The sequence below is a fragment of the Sphaeramia orbicularis genome, chromosome 24 (genome assembly GCF_902148855.1).
Source record: "Sphaeramia orbicularis chromosome 24, fSphaOr1.1, whole genome shotgun sequence".
Taxonomy (NCBI): Eukaryota; Metazoa; Chordata; class Actinopteri; order Kurtiformes; family Apogonidae; genus Sphaeramia; species Sphaeramia orbicularis.
Window position 1 is genome coordinate 7,749,937 of NC_043979.1, and position 13,788 is coordinate 7,763,724.

At 45.9% G+C, this 13,788-nt stretch overlaps 1 protein-coding gene across 2 annotated transcripts in view; it reads left to right on the plus strand.

Annotated features, from left to right (window-relative positions):
• Positions 1-13,788, plus strand: part of ube2j1 (ubiquitin-conjugating enzyme E2, J1) — a 105,021-nt gene that overhangs the window by 65,610 nt on the left and 25,623 nt on the right. For both annotated transcript variants that reach the window (XM_030127811.1, XM_030127812.1), the window contains one exon: positions 13,241-13,370. In XM_030127811.1, coding sequence (XP_029983671.1) covers positions 13,241-13,370 — 130 coding nt within the window. The remainder of the gene's footprint in view (positions 1-13,240; positions 13,371-13,788) is intronic.

The window sequence follows — 13,788 nt, forward strand, 5'->3', positions numbered from 1 at the left end:
CTTGAAAATTAGTTATCTATCTCTAAAAGTAGGTGACAGTAGTCCTGTTTAAGGTTAGATGCTGTCTATTTATTACAATAAAAAAAGGGGAAAAAGAAGTCTGTTCTTCACCACAGAAACATGGTCTAGCAAACTCATTCTTAAGCAACAAAAACCCTTTGTATTGTTATGTAATTTTATTCTACTTTCAATTTAGCTGATCAGGTTTGTGTACTTAAGAGAAGACAATTTAGTTTTATTTTTAAGACTGGTAGACGTTTTCCTGGTGGGGTTACTTATGCAGCATGTAATACAGTCATTGCCTCAGTGGACATGCCACCCACCTTGCTTGCAAAAGAAATTACACGCGCCTAAACCACCTCAGGTTTTGCAAGACAACAAATACATTATCACCAAACTACCCATTCTCTGGAGGGATCATGAGTGGGCATGTCACTCTTCATTTCACACCATATTTACCTCAGAGAAATCAATCCAAAGGCAGTGGAGAAGAGCAGCCAGCTACACTGCTTTATGCCCCTGGTAGGGTCTCCCAAGGCAAACAGGTCCTGGGTGACGGGCCAGACTAAGAGCAGTTCAGAAGCCCTTATGGAATATAAACAACAGAAGAACGTGACGTTGCCTGGTATGGCGGAGCCGGGGCCCCACCCTGGAGCCAGGCCTGGGGTTGGGGCTCGAATGCGACTGGTGGCTGGGCCTATGCCCACGGAGTCCGGCTGGGCCCAGCCCGAAGGAGCGACATGGGCCCGCCCTCCGGTGGACTCACCACCCACCGAGGGAGCCGTAGGGGCTGGGTGCGATGTGGATTGGGTGGCAGTCAACGGCAGGAGGCCCGACGACCCGATCCCCGGACACAGAGTCTAGCTCTAGGGACATGGAATGTCACTTCGCTGGGGGAGAAGGAGCCGGAGCTTGTGAGGGAGGTTGAGAGGTACCGTCTAGATATAGTTGGGCTCACCTCCACACACAACTTGGGCTCTGGAACCCAACCCCTCAAAAGGGACTGGACTCTCCACTTCTCTGGCATTGCCCGCGGTGAGAGGCGGTGGGCTGGTGTGGGCTTGCTCATAGCCCCTCAGCTCAGCCGCCATGTGTTGGAGTTCACCCCGGTGAACAAGGGGGTCGCGTCCCTGTGCCTTCGGGTCAGGGACAAGTGCCTCACTGTTGTTTCGGCCTACGGGCCGAACAGCAGTGCAGAGAGTACCCAGCCTTCTTGGAGTCCCTGGGAGGTGTGCTGGATGGTGCTCCGACTGGGGACTCCATTGTTCTCCTGGGTGACTTCAATGCCCACGTGGGCAATGACAGTGAGACCTGGAGGGGGGTGATAGGGAGGAACGGCCTCCCTGATCTGAACCCGAGTGGTGTTCTGTTATTGGACTTCTGTGCTAGTCACAGTTTGTCCATAACAAACACCATGTTCGAACACAGGGATGTACATACAGGGGTTGGACAAAATAATGGAAACACCTAACATTGTGGCATCATAGAAGGTGTTTCCATTATTTTGTCCAACCCCTGTAAGTGCACTTGGCACCAGGACACCCTAGGCCGGAGATCGATGATCGACTTCGTTGTCGTATCATCAGACCTCCGGCCGCATGTTTTGGACACTCGGGTGAAGAGAGGGGCAGAGCTGCCAACCGATCACTACCTGGTGGTGAGTTAGATCCGCTGGCGAAGGAGGAAGCCGGACAGACTCGGCAGGCCCAAACGTGTTGTGAGAGTCTGTTGGGAACATCTGGCAGAGCCCAATGTCAGCGTGGTCTTCAACTCCCACGTCCGGGAGAGTTTCTCCCAGATCCTGGGAGAGGCTGATGACATTGAGTCCGAGTGGACCATGTTCTCCACCTCCATTGTCAAAGCGGCTGATTGGAGCTGTGGTCATACGGTCTCTGGTGCCTTTCGTGGCGGCAATCCCCGAACCCGGTGGTGGACCCCGGAAGTAAGGGATGCCGTCAAGCTGAAGAAGGAGTCTTATCAAGCCTTGTTGGCTCGTGGGACTCCCGAGGCAGCTGATGGGTACCGGCAGACCAAGCGTGTGGCAGCCTGAGTGGTTGTGGAGGCAAAAACTCGGGTCTGGGTGGAGTTTGGGGAGGACATGGAGGAGGACTACTGGTCGGCCTCGAGGAAATTCTGGCAAACCATCCGGCGCCTCAGGAGAGGAAAGCAGTACGCCACCAACACTGTTTACAGTGGAAGTGGGAAGCTGCTGACCTCGACTGGGGATGTTGTCAGACGGTGGAAGGAATACTTTGAGGATCTCCTCAATCCCGCTGTCACGTCTCCCATGGAGGAAGCAGAGGCTGAGGTCTCAGAGGTGGAGTCATCCATCACCCAAGCTGAAGCCACCGAGGTGGTTGGCAAGCTCCTCTGTGGCAGGGCTCCTGGGGTGGATGAGCAGGGACTGTCTTGGCTGACACGTCTCTGTAACATCGCGTGGCAGTCGGGGAAAGTACCTCGGGATTGGTAGACTGGGGTGGTGGTCCCCCTTTTTAAGAAGGGGGACCGGAGGATGTGCTCCAACTATTGAGGATCACACTCCTCAGCCTCCCGGGGAAAGTCTATTCCAGGGTACTGGAGAGGAGGATCCAACCGATAGTCGAACCTCGGATCCAGGAGGAACAATGTGGTTTTCATCCCGGTCGCGGAACACTAGACCAGCTCTACACTCTCCATCGGGTGCTCGAGGGTTCATGGGAGTTCGCCCAACCAGTCCACATGTGTTTTGTGGATCTGGAGAAGGCGTTCGACCGTGTCCCTCGTGGTATCCTGTGGGGGGTGCATCGGGAGTATGGGATCCGGGGCCCTTTGCTAAGGGCAGTCCGGTCCTTGTATGACCGAAGCAGGAGCCTGGTTCGCATTGCCGGCAGTAAGTCAGACCTGTTCCAGGTGCATGTTGGACTCCGGCAGGGCTGCCCTTTGTCACCGATTCTGTTCATAATTTCTATGGACACAATTTCTAAGCTCAGGATCCCCTCCAAACCTGAGGGGGTCTGGTTTGAGGACCACAGGATTTCATCTGTGCTTTTTGCAAATGATGTTGTCCTGTTGGCCTCATTGAACCTGAACCTTCAGCGTGCCCTGGGGCGGTTTGCAGCCGAGTGTGAAGTGAGCGGGATGAGGATCAGCACTTCCAAATCCGAGGCCATGGTTCTCGACCAGAAAAAGGTGGTTTGCCCTCTCCAGGTTGGTGGGGAGTCTTTGCCCCAAGTGGAGGAGTTTAAGTTTCTTGGGGTCGTGTTCACGAGTGAGAGAAGGATGGAGCATGAGATTGACAGACGGATCGGTGCAGCGTCTGCGGTGATGCGGTCGCTGTACCGGTTAGTTGTGGTAAAGAAGGAGCTGAGCCAAGAGGCGAAGCTCTCAATTTACCGGTCAATCAACGTTCCTACCCTCACCTATGGTCATGAACTTTGGGTCATGACCGAAAGGACAAGATCCCGGTTACAAGCGGTCGAAATGAGTTTCCTCCACAGGGTGGCTGGGCACACCCTTAGGGATAGGGTGAGGAGCTCAGTCACCAGGGAGGAGCTCGGAGTAGAGCTGCTGCTCCTCCGCATCGAAAGGAGCCAGCTGAGGTGGCTCGGGCATCTGTTTCGGATGCCTCCTGGACGCCTCCCTGGGGAGGTGTTCCGGGCATATCCCACCGGGAGGAGACCTCGGGGAAGACCCAGGACATGTTGGAGAGACTATGTCTCTCGCTGCCCTGGGAACCCTGGGGGTCCCCCTGGAAGAGCTGGAGGAGGTGTCTGGGGAGAGGGAAGTCTGGGCGTCCCTGCTTAGACTATTGCCCCCGCGACCCGGCCCTGAATAAAGCGGAAGATAATGGATGGAGGAATCAGACGTCCATCTCCAGGGCCTACACCCAATTATTAAAAGAAATTTAAATTTCACCCTATAGCGCCCCCTACAAATGTACATTTACAAAAATGACATCAGTTCGGACATACGCACACCGATTTGGCGCAAATTTGACTAAGACATCTGTCTCCCAGGCCCACACCTACTTCTCAAAAGAAACTGAAATTTCGCACTACAGCGCCCCCTACAATTTTTAAAAAAAAATTGTTTTATTAAAATTGCTTCAGTTCGGACATACGAACACCAATTTTACTCAAATTTCACTCAGACGTCTATCTCTCAGGCCTTCACCCATTTATCAGAAAAAATTGAAATTTGGCGCTATAGCGCCCCCTAAAATTTTACCTTTACAAAAATTACTTTACTTCAGACATACAAACAAATTTGGCTCAAATTTGAATCAGTTGTCAATCTCCCAGGCCTACACCCATTTATTAAAAGAAAATGCAATTTAACGCAATAGCGCCCCCTACAAATTTACCTTCACGAAAATTGCATCAGTTCGGACATACGAATACCGATTTAGCTCAAATTTGACTCAGTGGTACATCTCGCAGGCCTACACCCATTCAATGGAACAAATTGAATTTTGGCTCCATAGCGCCCCCTAAAGATTTATTTATACAAAATTTTGTTCAGTTCGGACATATGAACACTGATTTGTCTCAAATTTGAGTCAATTGTCAATCTTCCAGGTCTACACCCATTCATCAGAAGACGCAAAATTTGGGGCTAGAGCGCCACCTGCTGAACGATGAGCATACTTCTACTGGGCAAGGGCCTTTAGATGCCGCTTGCGGCTTTAATTAGGCCCGAGCCGAGTAAAGCCCGCGCAGGGCCTATTGAGTCTGCAGTGGGCGCATGGGGACGAAATCGCCAGTGACGCAGTCGCCTTTTGCCACTGTCGCCACTCTCACACATATTCACGTTCACGGCACTGACGTGCACAAATTGCACATTTACACCTGCTCAGAATAAATGGGAGTCAATGGGACATGCCCACTCGGGGTCAGTCACATGGGTGTAAGTGAACAACACGTGACATCTGACCCCACAGACATGTGAGGGACCTCGAGAGCTTTCAATTAAAGCCAAATATTTTGTTGCCATAGAAACGGCTGTATTGTTCTTGCTCAGATTCTTATTATTAGGCCCGAGCCGAGTAAAGCCGGCGCAGGGCCTATTGAGTCTGCAGTGGGCGCATGGGGACAAAATCGCCAGTGACGCGGTTGCCTTTCACCACTGCCGCCATTCTCACACATATTCACATTCACAGCACTGAGACCTTTCCGAAGATGTATATGACATGTGCACAAATCGCATATTTACACCTGCTCAGAATGAATGGGAGTCAATGGGCCACGCCAAGTTGGGGTCAGTCACGTGGGTGTAAGTGCACGACACGTGACGTCTGACCCCCCAGACATGTGGGGAACGTCGAGAGCTTTCACATAAGGCCAAATACGTGGTTATCATGGAAACGGTTATTATTAGGCCCGAGCCGAGTAAAGCCGGCGCAGGGCCTATTGAGTCTGCAGTGGGCGCATGGGGACGAAATCGCCAGTGACGCGGTCGCCTTTCGCCACTGTCGCCACTCTCACACATATTCACATTCACGGCACTGAGACCTTTCCGACGATGTCAGGCCTTTAGATTACACCTTGGCTGGGCCGACTAACGGTGTGCCCAAATTAAATGTCCCCAAATTAGTGTCCCCAAATTAAAAATAAAAAAAGGCCAGAGCAGAGTGTAAACGAAAGTATTGACTCACTCGCCCCTGCTTTTTTCCTCCCGTAAAACACATCGGTTATAATATACAAGGCTTGTTCATAACGACAGAGAAAACATTGACAACAACAACAACACATATGTACCGAACAGGAAAGCACAAGTATTCATGCTTCCCGCAGAAGTCATATTTTGTGATAACGTTAGCACAAACACAGAATCCAAATGCAGAACTCCGACAACAAAAGTTAGTTCCAAAAGGTTTATTGTTCACACACAGGTGAAAAAATATAATGAGTGACAGAATCTTGAGGATAATGGTTGGGGATTTTCTCCTCAGATTCGTCCTCCGGATCGAGGGCAGCAGCCCGTCTCCCCGAGCGGTGTTAGGAGTCTTTTCCCCGACTGGGGAAAAGCAAAGGGAGGTCAGGGACGGAAACAGGTCATACACAGGCAGGCTAACAATCGAGCAACAGGACATAAGGACTAGGCAAACTCACGTACCGGTAGTCAGGGCGAGAAGGTCAAAACCAGATCAGATGAGGCAGACAAAAACCGACAGGGATCAGGCAGAAGACGAAAAACCGAGGAATCCAAAACAGGTCAAAAAACAGGCAAGCAAACGAGGTCAAGTACGCTGGTCTGAACTACTGGAGTTACAAACTGGCGACTGACAAGGGGAAAAGACAGGGTTTAAATACACAAAAGGGAGGGAAGACAACTAGACACAGGTGAAGCAAATTAGGGCGGAGACAGGTAATCAGGACAGAGGTCAGGATGAGCGGGGAACAGGAAGTAAAGACGACAGACAAGACACATGAGGGAAAACTTAACAAAATAAAACAGGAAGTGACACACAAAACATAAAAGACAGACAAGACCAGACTATTGTCTGGCAGCAGGTATGACATATTTGCGCCGTTTGATTGGTCTAAATCACCCGTTTCGGCCAATGAGAGGTGATGAGAGCTTGGAGATTGACTTGTACGTTGTACGCCAAAGGTTTTCTCTCAACAACCATGCCTCGTGGGCGACCTATAAGTTCAGGCCGCTCACATAACAAACGCAGTGAAACATATGACATATGAATTATCTGCCTGCATGCAGTCCTGTGATTTTGGAATTAAAATCAGCTGGCCATATGCTGATCAATACTTCTGGAAATTAGACTTGTGGAATCCATGCCTTCATACTCTTGAATATATCTGAAATAGTCTGAGAAAACAGGAATTACTGTTGAAAAATCTAATCCCGCACCCACCCCCTCCGCCGATTCCAGCATCTGATGTGCCCAAATTAAGGTAATCTAAAGCCCTGGATGTACATGACATGTGCACAAATCGCATATTTACACCTGCTCAGAATGAATGGGAGTCAATGGGACACACCCAGTCGCGGTCAGTCATGTGGGTGTAAGTGCACGACACGTGACATCTGACCCCACAGACATGTGGGGGACCTCGAGAGCTTTGACATAAGGCCAAATACGTGGTTGCCATAGAAACGGCTATATTGTTCTTGCTCAGATTCTTATTATTTTTCTTTATTTCTTTATTTATTTATTTTATTTATTTTTCTTCTCCTGCTCTTTGAGCTCAATTTTGACCCCCTGAACATTTATGAAAACTCACCAAATTTTGCCGAAAATTCAGGAGTGCGAGAAATTGAATTTACATATAGGTTTCGTAGATGTTGGTAAAGAAATGTTGCTGCAGCTCCCCCTTGAAAAGTGAAAATGCATTGCGCCAATGGGAGCACGTCCAACATAAAGTTTGTCATAGAGCCACAAAAATCGGTACACAGATTCATCATGAGGAGACAAACAAAAAATATTATTATGGCCACGCCCCTAAACCTACCCTTAGTCGGCCATATTGGATTGAAATTTCCAAAATGCAGAGTCAGTGTTTTCGCTGACGTTGTATTTTAACTATCTCCTACTAAGCCGTTTGGCCAAATGAGCTCAAAATCAGTGTACAGTATCTAGACAAGTGGGGAATCAAAAGTTAGCCGAATTTTTTGAATCGGTGTCACCGTTTTTGTGCGACGAGGTTGCAAACTTTGCAAAGTTTTTTTGAAAATTTACCATCACAAAAATTGCTTCAGCTCAGACATACAAACACCGATTTGGCTGAAATTTGACTCAGACGTCCATCTCCCAGGCCTACACCCATTTATTAAAAGAAATTGAAATTTCGCACTATAGCGCCCCCTACAAATGTACATTTACAAAAATGACATCAGTTCGGACATACGAACACTGATTTGGCTGAAATTTGACTCAGACATCTGTCTCCCAGGCCTACACCTATTTGTCAAAAGAAACTGAAATTTTGCACTACAGCGCCCCCTACAAATTTTTTTTATATTTTTTTATTAAAATTGCTTCAGTTCGGACATACGAACACCGATTTGGCTCAGAGTTGACTCAGATGTCTATCTCCCAGGCCTACACCCATTTATCAGAAAAATTTGAAATTTGGTGCCATAGCGCCCCCTACAAATTTACCTTTACGAAAATTACTTCACTTTAGATATACGAACACCAGTTTGGCTCAAATTTGAATCAGTTGTCAATCTCCCATGCCTAAACCCATTTATCAGAAGAAATTGCCATGTCGCTCAGTAGCGCCCCCTACAAATTTACCTTCACGAAAATTGCATTAATTCAGACATATGAACATCGATTTGGCTCAAATTTGAATCAATTGTAAATCTCCCACGCCTACGCCCATTCATCAGAATCAGTATCTAGAGAAGTGGGGCATCACAAGTTATTTTTTGGATTGGTGTCACCGTTTTTGTGTGACGACGTCGCAAACTTTGCAAAGTTTCTTCGCGAATTTAACATTACAAAAATTGCTTCAGCTCAGACATACAAACACCAATTTGGCTCAAATTTGACTCAGACGTCCATCTCCCAGGCCTACACCCATTTTATAAAAAAAATTGAAATTTCGCACTATAGCGCCTCCTACAAGTGTACATTTAAAAAAATGACATCAGTTCGGAGATACGAACACCAATTTGGCTCACATTTGACTCAGACATTTGTCTCCCAGGCCTACACCTATTTGTCAAAAGAAACTGAAATTTCGCAATACAGCGCCCCCTACAAGTTTTTTTTAAATTTTTTTTAGTAACATTGCTTCAGTTTGGACATACGAACACCGATTTGGCTCAAATTTGACTCAGATGTCGATCTCTCAGGCCTACACCCATATATCAGAAAAAATTGCCATTTGGTGCTATAGCGCCTCCTACAATTTTACCTTTACGAAAATTACTTTACTTCAGACATACAAACACATATTTGGCTCAAATTTGACTCCGTGGTACATCTCGCAGGCCTACACCCATTCAATGGAACAAATTGAATTTTGGCTCCATAACGCCCCCTACAGATTTATTTATACAAATATTTTTTCAGTTCGGACATACTAACACTGATTTGTCTCAAATTTGAGTCAATTGTCAATCTCCCAGGCCTACACCCATTCATCAGAAGACATTGAAATTTGGTGCTAGAGCACCACCTGCTGAACGATGGCCATACTTCTACTGGACGTGCCCTTGGTGAGGGCCTTTAGATGCCGCTTGCGGCTTTAATTTTTATTATTTTTTTTGTCTTATTTTTCTTTATCCTGTGCTTTGAGCTCAATTTTGACCCCCTGAACATTTACTAAAACTCACCAAAGTTTGCCTAAAATTCAGAAATGTCCAAAATTGAATTTACATATAGGTTTCGTAGATGTCGGTAAAGAAATGTTGCTGCAGTGCCCCCTTGAAAATTGGAAATGCATTGCGCCAATGGGAGCTTGTCCAACATAAAGTTTGTCATAGAGCCACGAAAATCAGTACACAGATTCATCATGAGGAGACAAACAAAAAATATTATAGTGGCCACGCCCCTAAACCAACCCTTAGTCGGCCATATTGGATTGAAATTTCCAAAATGCTGAGTCAGCGTTTTCGCCGACATTGTATTTTAACTATCTCCTTCTTGGCCATTTGGCCAAATGAGCTCAAAATTGGTGTACAATATCTAGAGAGGTGGGGCATCAAAAGTTAGCCGAATTTTTGGGATTGGTGTCACTGGTTTTGTGCGACGAGGTTGCAAACTTTGCAAAGTTTTTTCAAAAATTTACCATCACAAAAATTGCTTCAGCTTAGACATACAAACAGCGATTTGGCTAAAATTTGACTCAGACGTCCATCTCCCAGGCCTACACCCATTTATTAAAAGAAATTTCGCACTATAGCGCCCCCTACAAATGTACATTTACAAAAATGACATCAGTTCGGACAAACGAACACCGATTTGGCTGAAATTTGACTCAGACATCTGTCTCCCAGGCCTACACCTATTTGTCAAAAGAAACTGAAATTTTGCACTACAGTGCCCCCTACAAAATTTTTAATATTTAGGCCCGAGCCGAGTAAAGCCGGCGCAGGGCCTATTGAGTCTGCAGTGGGCGCATGGGGACGAAATCGCCAGTGACGCGGTCGCCTTTCGCCACTGTCGCCACTCTCACACATATTCACATTCATGGCACTGAGACCTTTCCGAAGATGTATATGACAAGTGCACAAATCGCATATTTACACCTGCTCAGAATGAATGGGAGTCAATGGGACACGCCCACTCGGGGTCAGTCACGTGTGTGTAAGAGCACGACACGTGACATCTGACCCCACAGACATGTGGGGGACCTTGAGAGCTTTCAAAGAAAGTCAAATACATGGTTACCACGGAAACGGCTATATTGTTCTTGCTCAGATTATTATTATTTTTATTTTTTATTTTTTTTGGCTCGAGCCGAGTAAAGCCGGCGCAGGGCCTATTTAGTCTGCAGTGGGTGCATGGGGACAAAATCGCCAGTGACGCGGTCGCCTTTCGCCACTGTCGCCACTCTCACACATATTCACATTCACGGCACTGAGACCTTTCCGAAGATGTACATGACATGTGCACAAATCACATATTAACACCTGCTCAGAATGAATGGGAGTCAATGGGACACGCCCAGTCGGGGTCAGTCACGTGGGTGTAAGTGCACGACACGTGACACCTGACCCCACAGACATGTGGAGGACCTCGAGAGCTTTCAAATAGGGCCAAATACGTGTTTGCCACGGAAACGACTATATTGTTCTTGCTCAGATTATTATTTTTTATTTTTGTTTTTTTTGTCTTTTTAGGCCCGAGCCGAGTAAAGCCGGCACAGGGCCTATTGAGTCTGCAGTGGGCGCATGGGGACAAAATCGCCAGTGACGCGGTCGCTTTTCGCCAGTGTCGCCACTCTCACACATATTCACATTCACGGCACTTAGACCTTTCCGAAGATGTAAATGACATGTGCGCAAATCACATATTTACACCTGCTCAGAATGAATGGGAGTCAATGGGCCACGCCCACTCGGGGTCAGTCACTTGTGTGTAAGTGCACAACACGTGACATCTGACCCCACAGACATGTGGGGGAGCTCGAGAGCTTTCAAATAAGGCCAAATTTGTGGTTGCTGTGGTTGCCATAGAAACGGCTATATTGTTCTTGCTCAGATTCTTATTTTTCTCCTGCGCCTTGAGCTCAATTTTGACCCTCTGAACATTTACGAAAACTCACCAAATTTTGCCTAAAATTCAGAAGTGCGAGAAATTGAATTTACATATAGGTTTCGTAGAGGTCGGTAAAGAAATGTTGCAGCAGCGCCCCCTTGAAAAGTGGAAATGCATTGCGCCAATGGGAGCTTGTCCAACATAAAGTTTGTCGTAGAGCCACGAAAATCGGTACACAGATCCATCATGAGGAGACAAACAACAAATATTATTATGGCCACACCCCTAAACCAACCCTTAGTCGGCCATATTGGATTGAAATTTCCAAAATGCAGTGTCAGCGTTTTCGCTGACGTTGTATTTTACCTATCTCCTACTAAGCCGTTTAGCCGAATGACCTCAAAATCGGTGTACAATATCTAGAGAAGTGGGACATCAAAAGTTAGATGAATTTTTTGAATCGGTGTCACCGTTCTTTTGCGACGAAGTTACAAACTTTGCGAAGTTTTTTCAAAAATTTGCCATCACAAAAATTGCTTCAGCTCAGACATACAAACACCGATTTGGCTGAAATTTGACTCAGACATCTATCTCCCAGGCCTACACCCATTTATTAAAAGAAATTGAAATTTCACACTATAGTGCCCCCTACAAATTTACTTTTACAAAAATGACATCAGTTCGGACATACGAACACCGATTTGGCTTAAATTTGACTCAGACATCTGTCTCCCAGGCCTACACATATTTGTCAAAAGAAACTGAAATTTCGCTCTACAGCGCCCCCTACAAGTTTTTTTTTACATTTTTTTATTAAAATTGCTTTCGTTCGGACATACGAACACCAGTTTGGCTCAAATTTGACTCAGACATCTATATTTACGGCCTACACCCATTTATCAGAAAAATTTGAAATTTTTTCTACAGCGCTCCCTACAATTTTATCTTTACAAAAATTACTTTACTTGAGACCTATGAACACCAATTTTGCTCAAATTTGAATCAGTTGTCAATCTCCCAGGCCTACACCCATTTATCAAAAGAAATTGCCGTTTCGCTCAATAGCGCCCCCTACAAATTTACCTTCACAAAAATTGCAGCAATTCAGACATACGAACACCGATTTGGCTCAAATTTGAATCAGTTGTCAATATCCCAGGCCTACACCCATTTATCGAAAGAAAATGCCACTTCACGCAATAGCGCCCCCTACAAATTTACCTTCACAAAAATTGCATCAGTCTGGACATACAAACATCTACTTGGCTGAAATTTGACTCAGTGGTATATATCGCAGGCCTACACTCATTCAATGGAAGAAATTGGATTTTGGCTCCATAGCGCCCCCTACAGATTTACTTATACTAAAATTTTTTCAGTTCGGACATATGAACACTGATTTGCCTAAACTTTGGGTCAATTGTCAGTCTCCCAGGCCTACACCCATTCATCAGAATACATAAAATTTGGTGCTAGAGCTTCACCTTCTGAACAAGGGACATACTTTTACTGGGCATGCCCGTGGCGAGGGCCTTTCAATGCCGCTTGCGGCTTTAATTTTCATTGATTTTATGTAATATTCAAATTTTCTGAGACATTGGATTTTGGGTTTTTATTATTTGTAAGTCATAATCATCAAAATTTCAAGAAATAAAGACTGGAAATATTTCCCTCCATGTCTAATGAGTCTATTTAATATATGGGTTTCACTTTCTGATTTGAGGGACAAAAAATATTGAACTTTTTCATGATGTTTTAATTTTTTGAGATGTACCTGTAGTTCAGGTGTGTCCAATCCTGACCCTCGGGGGCCGGTATCCTGCATGTTTTAGATGTTTCCCTCTTCCAGCACATCTGACGGTCGTTATCAGTCTTCTGCAGAGCTCTATGATATGATAATCATTTGAAGCAGGTGTGTTTGAAGAGGGATACATCTAAAACATGCAGGATACCGGCCCTCAAGGACCAGGATTGGACACCCCTGCTGTAGTTCATCCAAGTGCCCAATTCTATCACTGAGCAGAAGGCAGTGAATGTTCTCAGTGTTCTGGAACACCATGGTTCTGACCAATGCTTACTCTTCTTGGGCAGGTCTGTGGACTTCTGCTGTGACATATGTGGTTGTTCCATGTCTTCGGCCCTCCTGCCTCTGTCCGCCAACAGCCGCTGCAGCACAGATGACCACAAGGCTAAAGAACTGGCTCAGCAAATCAACTTCAAGGTACAAAGACTGGACATTCCACATTATATTGATTCACGGTTCAGTCACTGATGAGTGACTGCACGAAGTACAAAGAAACCTTGACTGTTGCTTTTCATTTTTGTCTCTACCTACACTCAGTCGGAAAAAGCATCACGTTCTTTGCAGAGATTTCATTATCACTAAAGGAAAGAACTTCAGTTACACTATTATGACTTGTTCTGAAAAATGTAAGTATGACAAATATGAAAAAAATCAAATAAATTGGGAAGGAGGTGAATACTTTTTCACAGCCCTGTATGGAGGAACTGGTAACTCCAGACTGTTAATGGATAATAGTATAGAGTTAATAGAGTAAGGATGGTACAATCACACAGACAGAAAAACAGACAATAACTGGCCAACCATCAGAAGTTTATAGTTTGTGTCACAACCCGGC